Here is a 26,825-nt window from a genome sequence, read left to right as displayed (position 1 = left end):
GCATTCCTTACCACTCTCTGGATGGGGAATCAAAGAGGATGGATACCTTGGAAGACTTTCTTCTGCCAATCTAGTACTGCTGTTGGTGAACACTGCATTCCTTTTGGGCCGATACTCCCACTCACTCGAACTATGTTGCGCAGGTGCTGTCTATAGTTTACAAGAAGGCCCAAGCCATACTCTCTTAAGCTATAGCTGATGGGAGAAATGCAGCCAAGTTCTCCATATTCTGTGAGCTGTATACAACAGACTCAATAGGCAGTGGTGTCTTAGTCTGTGGCCCTACAGAGCCACACCTGGCTGAGGATGACTGACTTTACTGGGCCTGTCCAGGCCTCACTCATGGACATGCCCTTTGATAACTCCTGTTTCTTCAGAGACTAGGCTTAATCAGCACTGGAGTGCATCAAGGACAATAGAGCTACAGCCAGGTCCTTGGGCCTTTCCATGGCCCCTCGCCAACCAATGTCTGCTGCATCTCCAACTACCCAGCCACCACTGCCAGCAGAATTCTCCGTACTTTCATGGCTGCAGAAGCACACACTGGTATCGTGGGTCCGGTATACAGAGAGGGGCCGCATCCCTTGCCTCAGGAGGTCACACCCTCCAAGCCCCTTTCATTTCTCCTCTTATCATATCAAAACCTCCTTCTGGGTGACCATGATGGTATCACCTACACCACTAGAGGCCGATCACATTTGACCGCTGGTTTCTCCAGATTGTCCAAAGGGGTTACTCGCTTCCCTTTGTGACTAGCCTCCCACCTACTTGCAACAAGCTGACGGAGGACCAGATCTCATTACTCTGCAAAGAAGTGCAGGCTCTGTTGGCTAAGAGATCGATAGAGGGTACCTGCATCAGAAGTAGGTGATGGTTGCCATTCCCGCTACTTTCTGGTACCCAAAAAATACGAGACCTATGTCCTATGCCAGACTTGCACCCTCTCAATTTCTTCAGTTCAGTTACCAGAGGTAAGTTGTTTATCTGGTAATTGCAGAGTGAGCTCATGGCTGAGATAATTTTAGGCCTTAAACTTGGCCCATTAAGAAGAACACCTGAAACAAGTAATTACTTAAGTAACAAGTAAAGATTCTGCATTGAGCCTTGCATAGAGTTCACTATCCTTTTGAGTTCACTTTGAGTTTTGTAAATCCCACATTTTATTTTTGTTAAAAATATATATATTTTTTAAGAAAGTGCTGTAGAAATGAATGTTACCCTCTTTTTCTTTTTGTGGACATACTTGTAAAAATGTCATTTGTTGTCGATATATTCACTGTTTATATATTCTATTTACATGATCATTTGTGTCATCGTTGGTCAACAAACTGTAATTTGTAAATATTCATAGTATTAACTTAAAGATGATTTGAGTGGTTTGCTACAACCTGTTGTAATTTGTGAATTATTCCTTTTTTGGAATCTTTGAGATTGCCGCCGCCGGTAAAAGCTAAACTTGGTTTGCACGTGTACATGCAAGGGATTTCCTTTCTAGTATGGAAAGGCCTTTGATATGTTTGCCGTTAGCAGTGATTCCGGTAGGGTTAGGACATTAAAAAGATATTGAGTAAGTGAATGGTACACGTGTTTAGGTCTCACGACCTGCGTTGCACTGCGCAGGCCAAGAGACCCCTAGTAGGTGAAAAACGGAGTTTTCAAGCTGACCTGGAATCGCACAAGCTTGTGCGTGTGCGTTGAGAAGTTGGCCTGGTATATGATGTTCACTATTCTAGTGAACACCTTGCACCAGTCCAAACCACCCTTATGGTGATGGTTGTAAGTCAACCTTCTAGACCAGCTATCCTAGTGGTAGCGTGGACAGAACAGTCTTAGGCTAAAAGACTTGAGGGCGTGTAAAGCCAGCTGTTTTACCACATATAACCCCTTGAATATCAAATGAAAGGACACCTCACAGGATATATATATATATATATGTATTTATTTACTAACCCACTCCTCTGAACTGAGATCAGAGGCCAAAGCGCATAACAAGATACTTAGTCAGAATACGTTAAGTTGCACAAATTACAGTTAGGCCCTAGGGGCGAAGCAAACCATATATTAAGAAAGTGGTATAAGTACCACGTCACGAGAAAAGGAAAGGCCTAGGGCCTAGGGAATCGCTGGGGCTACACTATCTGAACCTTAGTTTAGAAGTAGGAGGCCCACAGGCGGCGCGTGCAGTGTCTTTACACACACACGAGAGTCAATACAAAGTCAAGGGAACTTAGAAGTTAGAAAAAGAAGGATTTAAGACACTTCCGGTTTAGCTAGGAGGAAACAACTAAAAACCTAGACACTTGGATAGTCAATACCCTTGGGAGCACCGAAGTACTCGCGTTACCTCACCCACAGGAAGCGGGTGCATAGGTGTGAAGATGTGTCGGGTTTCGCTGTTGAAGCCTATGGAGCCCTGGAGGAAAGATGCTGCAGGCGACCAAGAGGAAGATGTCCGGGTGGATCGAGGATGGAGAGGACCTGAAAGCAGAGGGGACAGAGTCTGGGTCACTAGCCAGTGACCGGGTGGAACCAGGAAGGAACCAGACGACGTCGAGGAGCAATCAGGTGCTGTCGTGAAGCTTGTCTCTTCAGCCACGCGGACCAGGAGGCGTGGAGGACGACCAGATTCTGGAGAGGAGCTGTCCCACGAAGGTTCTCGCAGATGGAGGGGTCGACTGCCGGATCGGAGTCAACAAGCCTTGGCAAAGGCAACCCACGCAGGATTCAAAGAAGGCTTCTGATGCAGACCAGCAAGGTCTGAGCTGCCTCACCTTTGCAGGGAGGCAAGGGCCAGTATGGAGCAACCAGACCACAGAGCTGATTCACAAGGATTGTCGTCAGAGGCTACTAGCCAACGGGCCAGCAACCGAACAACGCGTCAAACAGAACACAAGCAGAAGGGCCCCACGCAGAACTCGTGGAGGGTTAATCTTCGGTGCAGGTGGAGCTCTGATACGGGGCTTCTCAATCCCCAGTGCACAGCTGCGAGGATACCTCAGGAGCTGCACACTTAGCAAGTCGCAGACTTTTCGATGTCCGGTCCCACGTGTCTCGTCGCCTCCACGGATCTCGGCTATGCTGCAGACGTGAAGAGATGGTCAGAGGTCTGGAAGTCTGGGTCTTGTCAGGCTCTGTACTCGGGTCCCGGCGGGAGCGTCAACAAAGCAAGCTGTTGATTTGCTGGATGGTGCCTGGTTGCCCAGGGTGGTCACTCCTTGGCCACAAGGGAGATTCTTCAGCTTCAGCAAAATGTCGAAGATTACTTTCTAGGTCCCTCCTATGGGTGGGACCAGGAAGGGGGGTGGTTACACCCCCTTTCCTTTGTCCAGTTTCGCGCCAGAGCTGGGGCTGGAGTGCCAGCAACCGGTTTGAACTGGGGTATGCATGGAGCACCGAGTGTGCCCCAGGCAGTGTCATTCTATTCAGCCCTCCTTGTCCCAATACACAAAGTGCTGTCTGGGGTGGTGCTCGCACCGCTCCAGGCAGGAAACCTATTGTCCAAACCTCCGTGACTGGAAGGACTCCCAGCAGCAGGAGGTCAGACTTGTCTGTGGCAGCAGCGTCCATTTTGTGACGCTGGGGCTCTGGTTAACTTTAACCGGGATAGTCAGCAACAACATGTCTTCTCCCTCTAGAAGGGTGGAATGCTACCCCGTCGCCAGAATTGGCGAGGGGGTAGTATTCCAAAGCGTATGACACCTTACACAACATGTTTAGATAAAGCCAAACCAACGTTAGCATTTAATCGCGAGGATTATAATGCACTCAGGAGTATATGGTATGGCAATATCATAGAACAGCTATAAGGACATGGTTCCGCAAGCTGCAGACAGGCTCAGCTCATGCTAGAGCACCATCTCACACATAACCAAGCACTCTGCCTCCAGGATTGTTAAGGCCTGCTATAGGAGTGACTTATAGGTGTCTATATATAAGGTTAGATATAGGAATACTATACCTAAGCAAGGGGTGAGTACACGACCTTGCCCCAGCTGAGTGATCAGCCAATTGTGTCAATTTAGGTGGCCAGCCAGGGGTGGCATAATATATGCTGCAGCCCCTGGTAGACCTTGGGTGCACCTATGCCCTGGGTACCTATGGTACACTATACAGGGACTCGCAAAGGTGACCCAATATCCAATTTGGTATGTACCTACAGTACATGGAGTCCATTTTACAGAGAGAGAGCAGATAGCCTGGGGTACTGAATAGCAGGATCCCAGGCCAACAATCTCGAAAACCAGCTAAACACTAGGCAAAAAGTTGGGGGTAACCATAGTCGGGTATCTACCTCCCTACATGCGTTTCCTTTTCAGCTACCCCATTGGCCTTAGCGTGCGTCTTTTAATGAAAGACTGCACGCTATTGGCCAAAGGCGGGCGCATTGCTCCGCCCACGGCTGATTGGTGTCTATTACGCGCTTGGTGCGCTTAATAGACACCAATAGGCCATTACGTGGTTTCAATTATCTGTGCCCAGACACGGGCGCGATAATTGTAAGCACGTCTCGCTGTGGCGCGCGCGCACCACTCGCGACCCTCGGTTTGGATCCATTTCACCGTGAGCTCAGCTAATCTGTGCCTGACAGCTGATGCGCGAATGCTGTGGAGTGCTCTGTTGTGATAAGAGGACTGTTGTCAAAGTCTCAGGGTGACGCCATGCCGGTGCACAGTGAACTCTGATGCACTGCTGTAATATTGTGCAGTTAGTTGTGCAATGTGACATCATGCTCATACAGTAAGCTTGCTTGTACACTGCTTCATATCACTACATGCACAAATATACAATAATTGATTCTGCAATGCCATGTCCGTATAAGGCGACTTTATTTGTGTTCTGTTGTGATGTCATGCCACCACCGCTGCACTGGGAGTTTGGTTGCGCACTTCGTGATATCGTAGCCTTGTATAATGAATTTGAACAATTCTGTGAGCCTGTGACTTGTTCCAAATGTATAATAAGTTTGGCTTATTGCAGCTGTGACGTCATGCTAATGTAAAATAATGTTTTCTGCGCATTTGCGGTGGAGTCATGCCACTAAATAAAGAGTTAAGCTGGTCACTGCTCGGTCAGGCCAGTGTACACTAAGAACATGCCCTGCCATGCCAGTGTACCGAGAGTGTAGCAGCTCACTGCTGTGACGTCACACCAGCGTACAACAGTCTGGCTCGTCACTGCTCAGTCATGCCAGTGTACACTCAGCTAGGCAACGCGCTGGCTGGTGTATCTACGGCACCACGACTCTGCTCATTGGTGTCATGTCACTTTACAACGAGTTATGGTGCCTCCTACCTTTGTACATTGAGTTTGGTCACCTGCAGTGTGACGTCGTGCCAGTGTACCGAGAGTCTGGCTGCTCACTGCTGTGACGTCACACAATGTAAAAGGAGCCTGCCTGCTCACTGCTGTGACGTCACGCAATGTACGACATGCAAGCTGCGGACAGCTGTGATGTCACGCAATGTACAAGGGCCCTGGCTGCTCAGTACTGTGATGTCACTCAGTGTACAAGGAGCTCACTGTTATCTGTTTACTACTGTGACGTCACAAAGGGGCTCGGCTTCCACATTTCTCCGCCGTGAGATAATGGGCCGGGAAGTGTCTGGCAACCCAAAAATGCCCTAAAGTGGATTCCGGACTACGCAGATTGGTATTCCTCACTGTGGCATTTTGTAGCGCCGGCCACGGATGTGTGAGCCACGCTTTGGGCACGAGCAGTTATTATTTTACAAAGAAAGCAGTCCTGTCTTGTCACGCATCAGGCGTGACACTAGCGCATTTCAGTGTGGTACTCCGCATTACCGCACTGAAATGCATTGTCACGCATATGCAGGAAAACTGTTAAGTGTGGCAACGCGCTGTCCGTGGTGTACTCGCTGTTCCTGCAGCCAGTGTGGGGCTCCCAGCAGAGTTAAGACAGGCTGCTGGCTGGCGCTCACTCTCTCCAACTGCTACACTGTAGCACACTCCAATATTGCGATTCCCCGGGGCACGGCTCTGTCAGCCTGACCTCATCGAGGTGGTGTGTCCAATTACTCTCTGTCACTGGAAACCCTCTCCCACCCTCCCTCTCCCCTGGGACTCACAGGAGTCAAGACAGCCCCCGCCTGTGGACACCTAGCAGCAGGCGGGCCGGGTGGCAAATCCCTGAATTTCCGCGGTTCGTGGTGGCTCAAGGCCAGCTGAGCAGAGACTGATTGAATGAACTCTCTGCTCCGGTGCCCAATTTGTGAATTCAGATCCCCCACGGATAACGAACCTTTCACGTGACGTGTCAGTGTTCTGTTGTCAAATAAATTAATGCGATCCAGAAGACAGTGCGTGGCCGCAGCTCCTCGTGGATCCGGCGCCCTGTCTGTTGTTTTTCCGGATAGGCCTTGGTGCCCTTATTGACCAGAGACACAGACAGACGGGAAACTAGCAGGCAGCTTTGATTTTCCTTGCCAATACAGTCGCCGCCGGCCAGAGTGGCACGTTTTAGTCCACAGCACCCCCGACCCACATGTGCAGCCCGGTATTCAGGAGATCATGGGGCCAGTCACATTCAAGGCTGTGTGGCAGGACAAGGGAGTCTGACTGCTGTAAACAACAAATCGAAGGGTTTACAGGTACATTAAATGGTTGGTGCACAGGTACTGGGCAAACGCAAGCTACCAGTGCTATATTTAGCAGTGTCCTATGTGTGTTGGCACCACCGGAGCATTATAGGAGGGAGATAACGGACAGTGAGGGGTATGGGTGGGCCCCAGTTCTGGAACAGCAGGTGGCACTCATGTGTAGACCGAGGTGCAGTGCTGAGACTTCTGGTTAATGTAATCACTGCAGCTGTGTTTGTAACATCATTGACACAGAATTGAACCCTGGTTGATGCATTGGAGATTAGTGACATGTATTTGAAGTGCTACGAAGTCCCGACCTCCTGCAGCATTATAAATATGCATGTCATTATTTTTACCTTGTATAACACAAGGTGAAAGGCTGTAATAACAATGTGCACTAATATCCAGGGACTATTTAGGGTTTGGCAGGGGCATAACTACACCCCCTCTATCCTCGAGTGTGCGACTGGGCCCCTGGCTCCCAGTATTGAAAGTGGCGCCTTAGCAGATATATGCATTTACGATCGTGTCTGCTCTGTTAAATGTTCAGCATTTTCTCTAGTCGGTGAGTTCTCGAACAGAAATGAAAAACAAAGTTAGTTTCTCTTTCAGTTGGACCAGTCTCGGAGAATCCCGATTTAGGGTATAATCTTAGTTGCACTTGCTATGCTATGAGCTTTGATTTTTAGTCTATTGTGCGCTCATGAATGATCAAATCAATGACCTCTTCAGAGCAGCATCAGTGCCTGCCCGCCTTTTGCTACTGAAACTGCAGGCACCCTTACTGTTAGTGCCCTTCCATTTCTGGTGCTTTGTAGTAGTTTTAAAGATCTTTTTAGAGGTTCTCGTTTCTCAAATGAGTGTAATTACTGATATTTATATGTAGTTTCCCTCCTGTTCACTGCTTGATTTTGCTTGCGAGAAAGTCACTCCTAGTTGTTGAAATGTCACTCATAATTACACTGATATTATGAAAATGTCACACACAGCAATCTGAAACCTTGGCAGCTATGAGAAAGCACTGTAAAGGGAACCCTTTGGATCGATCACATGTGGCCTAACGGCTAGAGAGGCAGGAAACAAGGTTCGAGTCTCGGCAGGGACGCTTAATGTCTTGTAATTCTGGGCAAATCACGCAATTTCCCCGCACCTAAAAGGAGCGTGTCCGCCTGTAGCGCAACTGGTGCTCATGTAAAGCGCTCCAATACCCTCGGGTCGTGTTCGCGCTAATTAAAACTCAAAAAAGAACCTAAGCTTAGATCAAGTATATGACATTTAATTGAAACAGTAAGAGGTGGATGTGATGCATCTGCCGAATGTTATGCGAATTCATTGTATGCAGGGCTATTAGCAAAACAAAAAGCGCTTTCTGTGTAAATAGTTACTGAACCAAAATCATAGAGCTACCTCCGAAAAATGTACTTGTACGACTTTTCAAACAGATCTACTGTAGCTCGAACAAGTTTAAAGGTCGATTTTTTTATTTTTATGAATTAACACTTTAAATACTCTGCACTACAGAGTGAGTTGTATCAAGAGTTCTCGTTTCTTCCACCCCGGAAGTATTATCATATGAGTTGACACTGAAACCTGTGACCTTCGAGTTTGGAACCACTTCTCTGCAGCGGCGGCTGAACCCACTAAGCTTTCCTACATACACCACTTGCATCTTTCTTCTCCTGTTGCTGCTATTACTTTTCTGTTTTGATGGGCTCAAGACCCAGATGAAAAGGCACATGAACGCTAAGAAATTGTTTTCAGATAAATGAAACCAGCTAGCCAATTAATGTATGAAAAATAAAGATATACACACACACATTTCGAGCGTGCCTGTGAAAGGAACCTTGCGCAATTCACCAGTCATTTTTGCAAATAAATATGTTCTAAAGAGCAGAAGTTACCAAGGAGAAGGTGTGTCTCTGAACACCAGTGCAGCGGACGTTTTAATCATTTCAGGGCAGTGGCTTTCGGTTTCATTTCTCTGTAAATTGTAGATTTTAACAAAACAAGCATTTTCAATGCAATAGGTCTCGCATTACTGAAAGTTTGAGCTATTGGCTTTGCAAATAATAAAGCAACACCAATAACTCAAACTTTTAGTAATGCCAGACGCATTGCAAATGCTTGTTTTCTATATGTAAATGGTTATACATTGTGATACTGACTTTGTTGGTCATAGCTGTGGTGCATTGGAAAAACTCGGCCATGTTAACTTGTCTTCATGTGGCAGTCGTTTTGTAGGTCTCAAATCAGGTCCCTTAGACACTATCAAGAACCATCTACCGGGTCCAAACTTGGACTAGTCGCAGCGGAACCATCAAGCTCCACCAGTAGCAGATTGCACCAAGATCTTTAAGAAACAATGAGCCTAGTAACCTTTTATCAACAGCAAATGCCCTTCTTTGGTTCCAAACTTAGTGTCATCCTCCCTGTTTCAGCCATGCTTCATGAGTGGTGCGTTTAAGTAAATAAATGTGAGACATTACCTGTACCCCTAACAAAATTTCTCCTGAGAGCATTGAAGAAATGTTTCATGAAACGTTTGCGATAAATGCATGCTGATCGTTGTTGGCACATTTAATTGATGTTTTCTGTGATCTCTTTGAGAACCCTTGCTGTATTGTATTCCACAGTCCCAATGACTGAACATATGTGACCTCCTATTTTAAGGATCTAGATTTTACTTATGTTTTTTTTGTTCTAGGACAGCGAATTGGAAAAAATAACCAGACGATTCACCATTGAGTTGGCAAAGAAAGGTTTCATTGGTATGTGTCTCATCTAGATTAGACTGTGTTTAGACTGGTTTTAGAATGGGGACAGGAGGGGGAATATCAACCGATGTTAACTTGACAGTTTATTTAGAAGGAATCTCACATGAGCAAAACTATCTGAATGATCCATGTTCATGTTGGTTACTAAAATTGTTGTCTTGTGGACATAAATACTAGTATTACCATGCAAAACTAGTCTGTGGAGTAAGTCTTTTATTTGCCTTTATTTATGAATGTGGAGCACATCATGTGGTGGGCCTCAGTAATTATGCATACCTGTAACATTTCCTTTTTATGTTGCTGCTTTCCAGTTCCGTTTCGTGGCGCACCAAAGGAAATTGGTTTAATAGAATTACAGTTGGAGTAGATATTTTCAAACTCCCTTGATTCACCTTACCGGAAAGAAAAAATCCTATTAATCCCAGACCATGAGAACAGCCCCTCTCAATTTTGGGGGTGACTTCCTATTTGGCGGATCTATGCAGAGTTTTGGCTATGGGGTTGGCTTGTTAGTTTTATTTTTAAATTGGGACTAAATTGCCCCTATTTTTTTTTCTTTACATAAAACGATGGGTGCAAGACCGAACAAGAGACCTGTACCCTTGATGGATTATGTAGACTCTGATACTACGTCCTGTGTATACTAGGGTAGATAATGACTTATTTCACACCAAGAAGTCTGATTTAGACCTAGTCACATACGGTCAAACCTTTTTCCAACTTCGGGTTAGTATGAAATGTTCCGGAAGGTGGTGTATATTGACCTTCTGATGGATTTTGACAAAGGGAATTGAGAAACTGGGCATCTGGATAGTTCATGGGGTTAATTAAATCCTTACTCTACAAATATTTTGTGAGGGTGAGCTATAGTAAGCCAGTGGAATACACAGGTTATTTCCTTGATGAAGAGGGTGTTCACCACGTGTGCCTGCAGCTCCTTCTGTTTATTTTTGGAGCTATTAGACTTTATATGGTAGGCAGTTAACTCCCAGGCTGGGCAAAAAGGCTATACTTTTTTCCTATTTGCAGAATGTGACTGCTTTATATCAAGTATTCCCTCTGTGCTTCTAATCTTAATAAAGGGAGGTTTGTTCATCAAGTTTCCAAAAAAGACTATGACTGATTGTGAATCAGTGTTGCGGCAGCCTTTTTCCATATCCAGATGTAAGATTTTGGGAATTTTACTGGATTGCACCAATCTATTAGTCTACTTCGGGATTAGCATCTCCTCTCTCTTGTAGAGAAGCTGATACCGAGGAGAAAGTGCAGTGCGGTCTGCAGCTTTAATCATAAAAAAAGTAGGAGAATTTTGTTTTGGTACATTCATATTTTTTTTTATCATACGTTCACATCCCAATTTCGCCTTGGTGTTAAATGCCAAACCATACCCATTTATTGTTCTTGGCACTAGGAGTATCTATGGTGGTAGTCGCATCTATGACAACATTTCATGCTAGTGTAACCAAAAGTATGATTATTGATGAAGGGAGTAAGTAGAGGTTCAAGTAAACCATAGCATTTGATAGCTTGCAGTTTTCTAATTTTTATGCTGGCTTGTTCAGCCATTATGTTCTGGAGTTGAAGAGGCTTCTGTTGCTCATACTATGGGTGAAACCGGATTTTTAGGCTTGATGATCAGTTGCATTTTCTGGGAGAAAGCTAATCGGCCCTCAAGAGACTGGCCTTTTTCTTAGGTCAGTTTATATTTTTATTCTGGAGTAAGGGTTGGTGGTGAGCCCTACACCACTTGTACTTGTTCTTTCATTTAGGGTGTATTAGGAATCAAAGCGTTGGTAGTGGCCTGCCACGAATTCATTGTCACCACATACCGTTCCTCGAGTCTCCTCCAAGGTTTTTTTTAATCTAGCTGTTTGGGTGGTCGATGAAGCTTGAGTTGGCTAAAAGAAGGCTCTTCTAACTAGCGACAGCCTTCAGTCTGACCACTAACATCACACACCCCTGCCCTTCGCCCTGATGTCCTCAGGAGGGTGGAGGAGTTGGGTGGTACAAGTAACATCAGAACATCAGTGGGTTGGGTGGTGACCAGAGTTGGCCTCTGGTGGTTGTGGGCTGCCTCAAAGGGGGGCTCCGGGGGAGGGAAATGGCATAACCAGGAATCTCATGCACTCCAGCCCCATTGTCCGCATGAGGAGACGTTTCGCAGCTCCTAACTAGAGAAGCACCATAGTTAACGCAGGTGCTCAAACTGACCGACTGTCACGTTGTCTCATGCAATCTAACCCTTTATTGATAACCTGCTGTCTGAGTTTAAGGCTGTCTTAAATGCCACACTAGATCTTATCTTGTCCAGGCCAACCCAAATTTAAACTCTAGGCTTGTGTGATCTTGGACCATATGAATAATGTGGTGGTTACGCAGACAGTGCAGCAGTACACCTTACCTGCTTTGATTACCCTCTCTGATTTTGTCCCATCATGCAGCACCAGCATGTCCCCCAAATGACTGTTGCTCCAGTGCATGCCTCAAAGCCTACTACGGGCTCAAAGGGTATCCCTTGGGTTCCCCAGGGCCAAGTTGTATAGCTCCCATGCAACAGCACCTCTTCCTCCTTTTTCATAGCAGGGGTGGTGCTTAACCTGTCCCTGGCAGTAACTCCATGTGTTGGTTCTGGGGAATGTCTTGCTTGGATCAATCCTGCACCTGCATCCCTTGAGTTAAAAAAAACCAAAGTGGTACATTGGCTTAATTTGCATTCCAGTGTTTGCTTGGGATTGCTGATTCAATCAATATGGTTCAGAGGGTTATCTGGTTGGGCCCGGATTGTTGGGGATGGGCGGGGAGTTGTGTGATAATACATTTTAACCAACCTACCATCACTGCATGCTTTCTGAGCCCACCTAGGTCTTCCAAACCAACTAGTATTTTAGCTCTTTCCCAGATTTTTGTGCTGTAAGCCTGAGGACTGTCGTCCTTATGGAAACCACACATGGGAGAAGCAGGAATTCCAAGGTAGTTTACATTTAGTCCCTTTGCAGCCCCCAGCCTTGAGTATTTCAAACAGATTCAATCCACCCCCCCCCCCCCCCAGTCACCCTCGAGGTCTTCCTCTCACCCAGAGGTCATTTCGGTTGGCAACTCAAAACTTGAAGTTATCGTTGAATTTTGTGGGTTATCTGCCAAGTTTAACAACATTACCTGGATGCAGTTTGTTAAATCCTACCTGATCATTTGTCTTCCGGAATCTTGGGAGGAGAAAAACAGCACCTTTTTAGAAGGATAGACCTGCTTTTCCCATGCGGGGCCTCTGGGGATGGCCAGTGGAGGCTTGATCACTTTAATTGCTGTGGAATTGTGTGGGCTCGTGCGGGGGCTGAAGATATCTGTCCCGGGCCTTACCCTGATAGTACTAGTTAACTTCTGTAATGCAAAGGCTGGCTATAAGGGTATCCAGTTTTCACCGTGTGAGCTCTGCTATGGATTCCCTATCAGAGCATGGCCCCGGGAAGGAGATGATAATGTTAATGGGTAATTTCAATTATCACCTATGTGACTGCCTGTTCACGTCTGCTGCAACTAAGTCTAAATATATGTTGAACGAGAGGCTCCATCTGGCTCACACTAAAGAGGGTCTAGAGCTTACTACTATCCTACACACTTACAACTCTGTCTTTGCAGAAGTTGGTTAACTCATCCAATCCATTTATTTTTTCCAACATTCAAGGGTTGGGGGGGGTTGTAAATCTATTTATAGATTTCATATTTGTCAGCTCCTTTGTTTTTGCAGATCTCTCAACTATATCATATGTAGCCCTTTCAGTGATCATAACTTCCTGTCCTTAGTCATTATTTATTTTATTTATTTTGAAAGTTTTATATAGCGCGGACAAGATCCTTGCGGATATCAGAGCGCTTTACAAAGAGGAGTACCTGGGGACGCATAGTCAGACAGATAAATCAATAGGTCACATAGTATAAATGGTACAAATAGGTGGCTACAAGCCAACCTATGTACAAAATAGTACAAATAAATGGCACACGTAAATGGCTACAAAGTTAAACATGTGGGAATCAGACAATTAATAAAAATGATTAAGGTTGAGTGAGAGAGTTCGACGGAAGGATGGAGGACCCGTTGGGCGGGGAGGTGTAGTTGTGTGGGGTGTTGCAGGGGCGAAGAGGGGGACGAGGGTATTTGCTGCATCTAAGAGCGGGGATTGACGCCCGGTTTGGGGCGTGTTGAGTGAGTCAGCCGGGTGGGTAGGGAATAAGGTGGGAGGGGAGGTGGGTGAGGGGTGTATGGGGTGTGTGGCGAGTAGTTCCTTGATGTTGTGTATGTCATCTTTGATCTGAGCAAGGGTGGCCATGATGTTGTCCACCGTGGGGTAGGTGGTGGAGGTGGGGGCGGCCGTCTGAGGGGAATGGCTGACCAGGAAATTCGTGTGCAGGTGGGAGCGTGGGCTGGTGTTCGAGGAGGTGTGCGTTGTGTTGGTGTACGGGAGGGTGTTAGGGAGAAGGGATGTTTTGGTCGGGAGGGGTGTGTATGAGGTGGGGAGGGGGTTGGTGGTGTGAGTGAGGGCAATGATGGTAGGTGGGTGGGTCAGGGTGTATGCTGGGAGACTGATAGTCGAGGTGGGGGTGCAGGAAGGGTAATGGGGGCTGAGAGTAGGAGGGGAAATGGGATTGGGAGTAGTCATGTTGTGGGGAGGGGGAGTTATACTAAGAAAGGAGGTGAGAGGGTAATGGGGACTGAGAATGGGGGGGGATCCATGTTGCGATGATGGTTTAGGTGGGACTAGGAGAATGCACTATAGTGGTGCACATGTGTAGGAAAAACAAACATACAGTAGGTTATACGGTGTAAGAATAGTACTAGTGATCAATCGGCGTATCCCAAATGTAAGAGTGTGCAGAGAAACATATACATACAATAGGTTATAGAGTACAACAGTGTCACTGGTGATCAACCAGATATATATATGGGGTAGTGCCACCATCAAGAATCCAAAATCAGAGAGCAGAAATGACATTAGTTAGCAACCAAGGTAAATGAAGTAGCATTGCATTACAAATGTTCGAAATACAGGTAGAAGAATAATACTGCGGTAAAAGGTATATGAGGTCGCAATCTGCGCATTACAAGTGTTCAACATACAGGTATAGGTACAATACTGCAAAACTAGGCAAACATTCTTTCAGATATGATGTAGCAATCTGTGCATTACAAATGTTTAGAGTAAAGCTAGGAGTGTACTGCAATAATAAGCAGACATTCTTGCATATATGAGGTGGCATTCTGTGCATTACATATGTTCAGAGTATAGTTAAGAGAATAATACAATAGGCAGGCATTCTTTCACAAGAGGGTGTAGATACCTAACTGAGCCAAGTACTCAGTAGTTGTGATTAGTCTAGAGTGATTAATTCTTGGCGAGTGTTCAGATAAAGAAGAAAATGACTAATCCAGGATGTCCGCCCATGAGAGAGAATAGTCAAACATGTCCGCCAAATAGGTGGGATAGAGACATTAGTCCTCTGTTTGTTGCTGTTGCTTAGCTAGCATAGAAGAGCAGTACCCCCTCTCCTTCATGCATGCAGGGGAGGTGGAGATATTAGTCCTCTGTCTGCTGCTATTACTTTAAGCCTAGGGGGAGGAGTTTCACTTTCTATCCGAGCCAGCAATGCTCCAGCTATCTGGGAGGAATGCTTATCTCTGTGTGGGGGAGTTAAATTGAGGAGCCTCGTGGACAGAGGTACCGTGGGGGGGGGGGGATTTATTGTTACAGGTTTATGGCTCCAGCCATTTTGGACAGAGGAGGTAGTTTAAAAGTGAGCAGGCGGGTAGGAGAAATACAAATACCTCAAGTCTCTGTGTGCCCCCTGAGTCAGACCGTAGAGTCTTTCAGAAGCAATGCATTATTCCACACAGTGTCTCGGTCCCTTCCGATTTGCTAAAATTTGTGAATTGCTTGTGATTGAACTCCACAGATTAGATCAGATCGTGGCTCCAAGCCTGTATCACCATGAGACGCAGCGTAGGTAATCACCCGGTATCTAACGAAGCCGATGGGGGCAGGCTTCAGTCTTCTGTCACAGAACCGCTCCCGTTGTTGGTCTCAGGGCTCTCCTCAGTCGCTCCCCTGGGCAGCGGCGGCGCAATACCCTCCAGGCGCATCCATCTCCTGAGCCCGTGTCCTGTCTGCGGTGCGGGGGGGGGGGAAAGGAGGAGGAGGAGGAGGGGGGGGGGGGGGGGGACTGCTCCTTCGTAGCAGCCGGCGTCCTCCACCGTGGAGCGGACGGTGGGGGGGCCACTTTCAATCCTCTGGCGTTCGCTGTAGCTCCTCTGCTGCGGCTTTACTTAGCCCTCCGTAGCCTCTGAGACTCACTGCGTCTCACTGCGGTGGAGCGGGCGGGCGGTTCTGGCTCAGCAGGCTCACTGCGCTTTAGCCGCCTCTGCGCGGGGGGGGTGCCCTCCTATGCTGCCGAGGGTGCCCACCGATGCTGCCGTGTATGCCTTTGGGCTTCCTTTGCAGCCTAGGGATGGGTCAGCAACCGAGCTCCAGTGCCTTCCTCCGCCTTGTAGCGGGGGACCTCTTCCAGCCCTCCGAAGTCGTCGAGCTGTCTGGAACAGGCTCCTGGAGTTTCAGCCGCTCCTGTGACGCGCCACTCTTATGCCGCCTTGGATCCAGTGCAGGGCTGGTGGCAGGGTGGTCCGCAGTGTCGGCTCAGCAGCACCGCGTCAGCGATGAGGGTGTCAGAATCGAAAGTCCGATCGCGGGCATTTCAGGGGTCATTAGTTAATCCAGTTACTCTTTCGTTCCGTTCTTCTTTCTACTTTCGTTCCGTCGTGCTGGTAGGTGCTAACAGGGATAATGCCCGAATGGGATCCCCAGCACTGGGAGCTCCTCACAGGAGCTCCTACCAGGCGGCCATCTTGGGTAGTCATTATTAGAGTAATTGTTATGGCACAGGGTGAGGCGCAAAGGGTGCTCTTCCTTGTTGATCAAGGTAGGAGACTTAAATGGGCTCGGGTGGAACAATTGCAATTTAAAGCATCCCATTTTTAGGTCGAGCAGACGTACTCTCAATGCGTGAGCATTGAGAGAGTCTGCTTTTTAGGTCGAGCAGACGTACTCTCAATGCGTGAGCATTGAGAGAGTCTGCTTTTTAGGTCGAGCAGACGTACTCAATGCGTGAGCATTGAGAGAGTCTGCTTTCAGACCTAATGTTGCCCGTTATTGGGAATGTGGACACCAATCTGACATGAGCGTTTCCTTCGCAGTTTTCACCGCGGGAGCGCGCGTCTGACCTGCGCATGCGCAGAGTACCCGCGCATGCGCAGAGTAACTCACAGCCCTTGCTCACACAGACGCAGGCAGCCCCCACCCCTCTGCATGCACGCACGCACACACAGGCGAGTGCATGCACACACATACAGGCACACAGACACTCGCTCACATACACACCCCCCTCCCCCAGTCACACACACGCACGCACGCACACACACATACACAGCCCCCCCCCGTGCGCACATGCTTGCCCCCCCCTTCCTCTCCCCCCTCCCCCCCACCCCGCTCAGCAACCCACTCACCGGCTTCCTTCGTGCGGCAGCTCTCAGCTGCAGGGCCCGGCAGCAGGACTCTTCTTCCCTCCTTCGGCACCGGGGCGCAGGGTAGGCTCCTGCCTGCTCCGGTGCTCCAAACACGGCTCCGTCCAATCGCGGCTCTTCCGTGGGAGGCGGGGTAGGCTCCCGCCCTCCTACTTCCTGTTTCCTGTTGTCGCGCCGGCCTGCCTGACTTCCTGGTCGCCGGCCGGCAGAGTGACGGCGGTGATTTGCGGTATTTATTTATTTAGTTATTTATGCATTTTTATATAGCGCGGACTTTACCCGAAGGCGGTATTTATTTATTTATGCATTTTATATTCTATTATCTTCGTGTTATTTGGGAAGATTATGCAATCTGCTAGGCGTCTGCCCCTTCCTCTCTGGTCACGCACGCTGACGTGTTTTTTCATGCACAGTGTTTACACGCAGTATTTTTTTTTCTCTTGATGTAAATTGTTCGCCGTGGTTTGGTGGGAAGTAAACTACTGCAGTTCAGGGAAACAACTGGAGCGCTTTCCAAATACAGCAGTTAAGAAATACAAAGTTAACTTGTCTAATTTGCAAGAATATGAGTAATCGTGATATTAACCAACCGAGTTTTTTGTCGAGAGCCCTGTTTCTAATCTCGCTCTGTGACGTGGGACTGCCTGATAAAACGCAGCTAACGCGAGGGAAGTGGTCTGGGATTGTGGTAACGTCAATAGAGTTTTATACAGAGGTTGTCTTTTTAGCTTAAAACAGCCACTTTGCGGCACTAGGGAATTGTTCCGTAGCAGGCACTATCTTGGAAGACGGTGGAAGGTCGGTTGGGAGGAACTGTTCTGGGGTCTTTGGCTGAAGAAGTCTGTAGTGCTGCTTTCCCTAGGCTTCTATGTGCCTGCCGCTTTTTGAAGATGCAGGTGGCGCTTTCAGTAAGTCCTTTGTGTGAGATAAAAGCCTCACCAAAGAGCCTCAACCTCAGCTTTCTTTCAGAGGCTGCCTGAAGTGGTTTATTTTGCAAGTGTTGCCTCAAAGGTGTGAACCCAGTCCACCATGAATCTCCCGCTCTTCCTTCCGGTTTAATCTATTTCTGGGCCATTAGTAGACATTTAAGAAGGTTTGTGGGGGGTCAGGAGGGCCATTACCCATGAACGTCGATTTACCAAAATGCCAAGGGTGGCGGAACAGACATCATGTGCCCGTTGACCCCTGAATGACAGAACAGGAAGTGACATCATTTGGCCCTTTAAGCCCAAACATACCTGCAAGCAGCATCGTGTGTCCTCTTAGGAAAGCTAAATGACAGCAAGTGCCATCATGTAAGTGGATGGTGGAAATTTACTACCAGAACATTTCACTGAAGTAGGAATACATTAAAAGCCTTTAACACACACAGAATACCACAAATCCGGTTCAAACAGCTGCTAAAGATGCAGTCAGTACTGCGGAGAAAAACAGCTCTTAATTTTGCAAGATTTACATGGAGTGATGACTTTGAATGTTTTCACCTTTTTTTAAGTCCTGCAATTGTTTTAAATATTTTATGCATGTTTAGCAATAGAATTATGTAAACGTTAGAGTTTATTGTTTTAAATTGTTGATCTTAGCTGAGATCTTAATCATTACATTTTGAATTGAATTGAATGTATCACTTTGATAAAATCTCTACCAGTGAGACTCAGATGTCTAGTGGCATGGTATGTGAAAATCCAGATTATCTTTGACAGCTTATGACATCAGACACATTTGGACATGGCCAGGGCTGCCTCTAGTAACCACTGCCAACTTTCATAACATGCAGCAGAGAAAGAGAACAGGTTCCATTGTCCATAGCAAGACTTCAGTATTCTTGTTACCACTTTGACTAGACACCTATAACTCAGGCAGAGGTCAATAGTGACTCTCTGTGCAACACTTTATTAAACTGCACTACATAACAAGGACAATACACAGTGCTTAACTGGGATAACTGTTACCAGTTATTATGCAGAGCAACACTGCAGCACAATTCATGAAATATAAGCAGCGGCCCTGGAATTATGCAGCAGGGGAGGGCCACATTTTGTGGCAGTGTTGTGTAAATTATGTGGCAATAAAAGGCAAATTATGCAGCATAATGCGGCACATTTTGTGATAGTGTTAATTATTTTGTTATTTTCAAACTTGTTAACATTGTCTGGGCATTGATTGCACCTCATTAGTCCCAGTTCAACACCCACATATAGCAATAAGCAACAAAAATGTAAGTTAACCTTTGGAAATGGCCTTCCACTGTGCTGCAATGTGTTTTGCTGCATTTGTAGTAACTTTTGAACCGTTTGAGCAAGAACCAAAGTCCTGCAATAAGTGCTAGACACTCAGGCTCAGGAACAAGCGTTACATGGGCAAGGTGGCACTTGTGCAAGTATCAAAGGTAAAGACATGCATGTTACAAAAGGGCACCGAACACCAGTACATGAAAAATTCTGCAAAAAGGCAGACCCTCCAATCACAGGCATACACTGGGAAGGCACTTCCATGGTCATGGAAAGTAGAAATTATCATTAGTGGGAAGTCTTACTCACAAATAGCAACAGGACGTGAATTACTTTTGGAGGTGTCTCTGGAGGAGGAGAACTTTGAGGTACCTTTTGAAGGCCTGGGAGGAGGCAGTGGTCCGGAGCTTTTTTTTGTCCTCTCGCGGTTTGTAAATACAAAACATATTGCATTACAAATGCTATAGGTATCACATTTGCGAAAGTTATAACTATTGGCATTGTAAATGACGAAGCTATTAATTTAGCTATTAAAAAAAAGAAACATAAATAAAAACTTGCCATTTACAATACCAATAGCTCAAACTTTCCTAATGCGAGACCTATTGCATTGCAAATGCTTGTTGTATCTGTGAGCAGCATTTCCACCTGTTTGCCCACAGTGCCCCGTAGAGGGACGTTTTGAAAGCATTTGCGGACATTGCTCAAAGTCTAAGCATTGTCGGTTCTAGTGACAAAACGGGGCTGGTAGGATCCTTAGTGGTTTGATAAAGTTTGTTCGAGAAGCCTTTATCTGAAGGTGGCTCTTAAGCAGGCTCCCAGAAACAGGGAACTTGTTGCCTCTTGTCGGTTGGCATACAAAAAGGCCCATAGCCAACCGTTAATTTATATTGCGGGAACACGCTTGGGAGGAGCTAGGCCAGGCATGTGAGCTTAGAAATGGCTCTCTTTTTTTGAAGGGTGATAAACAGCCTTTGTTTTTCAGAGGGAACTGGCCTGGCAATATGCCCCCATATTCTGGAGCAACATTGGGTTGACCACTTTGAAGGAGTTTATACCTTTGGAGACAATGGGGTAGGAGCGGATTGGACGAAAGCGGTCTATAGTAGGGCCAGTGTGGTTTTTACATTAGACAAAGTTACCCAGGGTATCTGTGTGCCGTCACAAAACTAGGCCACTGGCCCATATGGGATTCCCCCAGGTATGTGTCTGACCATATTGAGACCTGGGGCCCAGTTTTGACTTTGGTTTTGAACTTTGCAGCCCAGGTGGGGGCGCTGCCCTCGTGGTCAACAGCAGTGATTGTGCTAGTTTATAAGAAGGGGGATATGGACAACCCCCAATGTTACCGCCCTAGCTCATTGATGGATTCTGTAGGTAAGGTTCTAAGGAGGGTAATTCTAAATGGGTTGATGGTGTGGACCAGTGCTCAAAATATCTTCTGAGGTTCGATGTGGATTCAGACCCGGCAGGTTGACATCTGATCAATGTTTGAACTTGTTCTTGAATATCAAGAAGTATACTGTCGCTTTGTCGGAATCTCCATCTGGCATTCATGGACCTCATGTCTGCCTTTGATAGGGTTAATTGTGTATAGTTGTGGGGGGTATACTACTCATGATGGGAATGGCCTCTAATATTGCGACCTTTTTATCTGACCTACACTCTGGCACTTCGGCATTGGTGCGGTGTCTCAAGGAGCTGACCACACTCTGCCTGTTCTCACAAGTAGGGATGTTCATCAGTGGGGCATTCTCACATCTTTTCTGTTCACCCTCTACATCCATGGTCTTGAGCAAGCCCTTCTCTCTGTCCAAGCAGATTGTCCGAGGGTGGGATTGTCCTCTCTTCTGGTATTCTATCCCGTCAATGCAGTTCTTATGATCCAGTCTGCTGTAGGGCTGCAGGTACTATTGGACAAGTTTGTTGCCTTCATGGTGACTTTGGATTTAGCAGTAGACTTAACTAAATGTTATGGTAGTTGGCCCTTAGTCCAATAGTTCTAAGACATTTAAGTTGGCTAAGCATATTTTGGCAAAAGTCTCAGCCTTTCCTTATTTAGTGGTGTTATTTGATGGTAACAAACTGGAAGCCCCTGATTGAGGGGACCAGCTGAGCTTGTCGAGGGCCAGTGGCCAGGTTTGCGTGCAGATTGAGTTCATGGTCACCACGTATTCTACTTGCGATATATCAGGCCAAATGTGTGTCACAGTTGCTGTATGGCCGCGAGGTTTGGGATTACGTGAAAATTTATAAAATTCAGACCGTTGACCCTCAAAGCACCCAGCCTTCTATGTCCATGCGGAGCTTGGAATAAGACACCTAGCTGGTATAGTCACCCTTAGACCTTTGTGTCTAGATTAAGATCTGAACAAGAAAGGTGCTTAAGCATTACAAGCAGATTCTTTTGGACTGCCTGTTCCTTGATCACACACATATAATTCCATTGATTGGTTATGTGAAGGCAGCCTTTGCCACCCTAGGATGATCATTTTAAAATCCCCACTCATTGCCGCTCTTAAAACTGAAAAGGGTGAAGGTCCTATTTTTAGAGCTTGCATCATTAACCAGAGAACAGGCAGAGTTGATTAAACTCACGGTGAGAGGACACATGCTTTTGAAAACCGTTCTGGGCCTGTAGCCTTACCTAGCACAAGTAGCCAATATGAGGTACCGATTTGTCTTGGCAAGGTTCAGATTTAACTTGCTACATCATCTCTTGGCATCACCCTGCGGCTGAGCTCATCCCAACTCCATGATGCCCTGTGGTTGTGATGATAGGTCTCTGCATGACACTTTGTATTGTTTTGTAAATATTTTAGCATACCTTGAAAGCAGTTTGTCCCGTTGCTGAAGCCCCTGAACTTTACCCAAGTACGACTTGCATTCACGAATTTGTAGTTGCTCCCAAAATAACATGTTTTGTACTGTCCTTTTTTTTTTTTTTTTTTTTACGAGTTGTACTGAGATCCAGACCCAATTGATTGATGTATTGCTGCTAATGGGTTTTTTTAAATACTGTTTTTGTTGCTGTCTGGTAATTAATTGTAACTATTTTTATTTCTTGCATATGTTTTGTATCTGTATGATTGTATGTGTTGTGCTATTTTGCTCTTTTATCGTTGTTCTTACATCTGAATAAAGATTTTATGATAACATAAGTTAAATTGGTTTCCGGGTAGCTATTTATTTAGCATATATTGATTTATCATTTGTGTGTTTTGAACAGGACCTGGTATAGATGTGCCTGCCCCAGATATGAGTACGGGTGAGAGAGAGATGTCTTGGATTGCAGATACCTATGCCAATACTATTGGGCACACGGTAGGTACTGTTAAGTTAGTTGGCTTTCTTTGTCTTCTAGAAATGAAAGGTGAACCATCACTTTGGAGTGATGTCCAGTAGTTGGATGTACTTTTTATGCAACTATAGCTAAATGTTCCATTGGTGCTAGTTACGTGAGAGCATACGTAACGCAGCATAAACTTATGAGCCTGACCCACTGATCTATTGTATGCAGATATACATTGCCACCTATGACTGGCTGAAATGAGGTACGTACGAGGATGCTCCCCCATACAATGGCCTCTTTCCCTCCTACAACTGCTCCACTGGCTCCCGGTACGCAAAGGTATCCAGTTTAAAATGTGTTGTATTGTTCACAAGGCCGTGAATGGCAAAGGCTCCAGCTATGCTGCAAGGAAATTCAACCACTACATACCAAATAGGTCACTTCGTTCGGGAACTAAGACTCTGCTTTTTGTTCCTCGGTTCAAAAATCGCGGCTGGGTGAGAAATCTTTCTTTCACCTAGCCCCTCTCTAATGGAACCAGCTTCCTACCAATCTGCGGCAATGCCCTGAACACCTTCAATTTAGAAGGCTCCTCAAAACTGCATTATTTTAATATGCCCCTCTTCTTGGCCTACTGCAGCACCTCCATAGCGCAGAGATACCCTTCCGGGGGTAATTTAGGCGCTCCACAAATAAAATAAGTCTCCCTGTAGCTGTTTTAAAACTAGATTCTTTTTGGGCCGTGTAGTATATATTTAATGCATATCTGCTATTATCCATAATTTATTTTAAACTAGGCAGCATGATTCCAATCCTTGTTGTAGCATATATTTCTCAGCATCTGTACATTTCCGGATGACACAGTTCACCTTATAAACCTCTTCTCTAATATCACATTGTTGTAAAGCCGTGTACGCCTTTTACTGGCACTTCATTATATAGTGCCCAACAGCAGCTCCCGAATAGACAGAAGTTGCAGTCCGAGATCTTCATAGTCACTTTTAAAGTGGGTGGGAAGTGGACAGGGTTGGAACAATTGAAGTGATGGTAACTGCTGTGATGTTGAAGAAGGGATCTTGAGGAAAGTAAGGCATGTGCTCCATCACTTCACTTCAATGATGTCTCACCAACATATACCCAACCTCTGGCAGCCTCTGTAACTCTTCTGTCTGATTAATCAGGCAGGCCAGTTGGATGTGCGCTTTTCCACATTCAGCAAACTTTATGTGGAAAGATTTGATGTAGACTGTTCCACCACTCTATCTACCTTATACAATTTGAGGTTGGACTCCAACCCATCAGAACTGGAATTGATAGTGCACCACCTTCAGGAGCCCCTACTATTGCAGTAGGGAGGTCTAGACACTGGTGACAGTGCACCTCAACAGTGAGCTAAAACTCTACTTTGCCAGTCCACCTCTGCCCTGCACTCCAGCAACTCCTGCTACTCCAGTATCTACAGACAACGCTACAGCACCCATGGCTATTTAGTATCTGGAACTCACATGCAGGTGTATCCAAGATTAAATCATTATACCCCTGCTGTTCCTGTACCACAAGTAACTCAACCTGTGCACTCCTTCTGGAGTCCCACCTATTCCAGTACTGTGAAGTGAGCTGGCAGAGTTGTACGTTTTGCCCTGCTGTACCTCTTTCTTATCGTTCTGTACGGAGTGGTGCAAATACCTCTGCACGTGCACTTCAGTCCTTCCCTGGAGCACCTTGTGCCATTCTGGTGACGCATGCACACACGCGCGCACACACACACACACACACACACTTTTTGCCAGACTACTGATGCGCACACACACGCTTTTTACCAGACTACTGATGCGCGCACACACGCTTTTTACCAGACTACTGATGCATGTGTTCTTTCCCAAAACGGTACCTTGTATCCTCAATTGGCACCTCTCTGGCCACCTGTCAGTCCCTTGTAAAAGGTACCATGGGTACAAAGGGCACTGTGGCCAGGAAAGGCCTCTAAGGGCTGCAGCACTTATTGTGACACCCTTAAAAGCCCTACACCTTTACACACACACACACACACACACTGCCATTGCAGGCTGTGTGCTTGGGTGCAGAACAAAGTAAAGAGTCGAGATGGCACACGTCCCTGTGTGCCATGCCTACAACCCACTGCCCTGGCATAGGTCAGCCACCCCTCTAGCTGGGTGCACTATACCAGTGTTGAGGGTACAGGTGCATGAACCCTGTACCCCTACAGTGTCTAAACCAATTCTTAGACCTTGTAAGTGCAGTGATTCCATTAAGAGTGTATGGCGCTGGGAGTTTTATTACAAACTCCACAGCACCATAATGGCTGCACTGAAAACAGAAGTTTGGTAAACTTCTCAGCACATTAAATCCACACTGATGCCAGTGTGGGATTTAATGAAAAATGCCTTCAGAGGGCAACTTGGCGATACCTCCTTAAAAACGACCAGCCTCTGGTGGGTTCCCTGACTGGTACACAGCCTGCCACCACAAGACCGGTTTCTGAACCCCTAGGGTGGGAGCCTTCCCTCCCTGAGCCCAGAAACAAAGCCTTTCCTTGGCGGAGGTGGTCACACCTCTCCCAGGCCAGGAAAAGCCATCTGTGGCAGGGAAGCTTCAAATGCCTTGCACCTTTGTAATGGGACCCCCAGCCTCTCCAGCTATCCGGGGCAGCCCCCCATTCCTGTCTTCCCTCCTTTTTGTTGGGAAGACCAGTGGGAAAAATTAGCCAGCCGAGAAGGTGTGCCCAACTTTGCCAAACCCACCCCTCGGGTGGGGCAGGCGAGGTGAAGCCCACTCTTCCGTGCCCGCCATCTTGCAGATGGCAGGCACTCTCCAACTAGGATTAGGGATTTTGGACACTCCCCCACTTGGGGTGAGCACACCAAGGGTGTAGTCACCCCAAAGTCAGTATTCTATTGGCTACTGACCTCGAGACGCCTAAAATTCCCCTAAAAACAGTTATTAGGGGGCACCCTGAACCAAGAAGGCAGATTACCGCAATCTATGAAGCAGGACAATGGGAGACGCCCAGCAGAGGAGACTGCATAGAAGAACTGACTTGGCCCCAGCCCTACCGGCCCGTCTGCAATTTACAGAGATCTGTGCCTAAAGTCTCCTTGACCTATAGCCAGCAACCTCCAGAACACCTGGAAGGACTGAATGCCTTAAAGACTGGATCTCACGTGAACAGCAGCTCTGTTGAAAAGAAAAGAAACTCTAAAGAGACTCTGAGCCTGCTGAGGACAAAGAAACCTGACACATGGAACCACCACTGCACCTGTCACCTATAGGCCGAGTGGCCCACCGGTCCCAGCAAGGTCCCCCAGCGCTCCAGAGTCTGAGTCCACCGTCGGTTGAAGCCTCCAGGACTCCCCGACATAGCCTGCAGCCTCTGCACAGAGATCTTTGCTCCCAGAACCCTGTGGCCTGCTCGTGAGCAGCCACCAACCCGGAGGCCCCCTATCCCAGTTGGATAACATTAGGCTAGGGCACTCTGCACCCGACCAACCTAGGGCTGCTGAGGGTGCTTTGAGAGTGCATCCTTGACCCTGGGGTGAACTCTTGTTCTAATCTCAGAAACTCAACCCCGAAGTAGAGTACTTGCCTGTTAACCGATTACTTCATGTCCGAGGCATATGAGCTGTAGATCGCATACTGTTGCATAGATCGCCATCTGGTGTTGGGCTCGGATGTTAGCACTTTGTTATTGTAGAAGTCTTTGTAGTCACGAGATGGGTGACTCCTCCTTTGGTTAGTAGTGCGCATGGGCATCGACCACCACCACCAACCCCCCACCCCCCAAATCTCCAGATTGCTTTTTTCCGCCTTCGGGTCCGGATGTTTATTTGCTGCGCTCCAGGTCGGTGGTGTCGTTTTGATTTCCCCTTCGGCGCGCAAAGCTCTCACCGCTCTACGGTATTGTTTCGATAGCGATCTCTCGACGCGCATCTACTTTCCAAAGATTTTAAAGCCCGGGTATCGACGTGGCCCATTAGGCCGATCGGCGCTATCAACCAGCATATGGAAAGGACCCCATTTAAAAATTGCAAGTGTGGGGCAAATGTCCCCCACACATCTCTACGAGGTCTGCAACCTTTGTCTCTCTCCTGAACACAAGAGTCGACACTGCCAGGCCTGTGATTCTTTCAGGTTCAAGAAGACTGTACGTGATCGCCGGGCTCGACGTCACGAAATGCCCAGATCAACACTCTGTGCTGGAAAACTTCTTCGAGGCAGGCCAGACTATCTGGAACACGAGATGAACAAGCCAGCGTCTCCGAAGCCGATGAATCAGACTCAGAAGAGAAGTAGATTACTCGACAACGAACCGCGAGTACTGAAGTCTATGCCGAGGCCCTGAAA

General features: G+C 46.9%; 1 protein-coding gene across 1 annotated transcript in view; it reads left to right on the top strand.

Annotated features, from left to right (window-relative positions):
* GLUD1 (glutamate dehydrogenase 1) overlaps positions 1-26,825 on the top strand; it is a 202,317-nt gene that overhangs the window by 44,925 nt on the left and 130,567 nt on the right. Inside the window, exons 4-5 of the mRNA XM_078643307.1 lie at positions 9,304-9,367; positions 22,401-22,495. Of these exons, the coding sequence (XP_078499433.1) occupies positions 9,304-9,367; positions 22,401-22,495 (159 nt within the window). The remainder of the gene's footprint in view (positions 1-9,303; positions 9,368-22,400; positions 22,496-26,825) is intronic.

The sequence above is a fragment of the Lissotriton helveticus genome, chromosome 5_1 (genome assembly GCF_964261635.1).
Source record: "Lissotriton helveticus chromosome 5_1, aLisHel1.1, whole genome shotgun sequence".
NCBI lineage: Eukaryota > Metazoa > Chordata > Amphibia > Caudata > Salamandridae > Lissotriton > Lissotriton helveticus.
The sequence above is the reverse complement of the archived record's forward strand: the minus strand, read 5'-3'. Positions and strand labels throughout refer to the sequence as shown.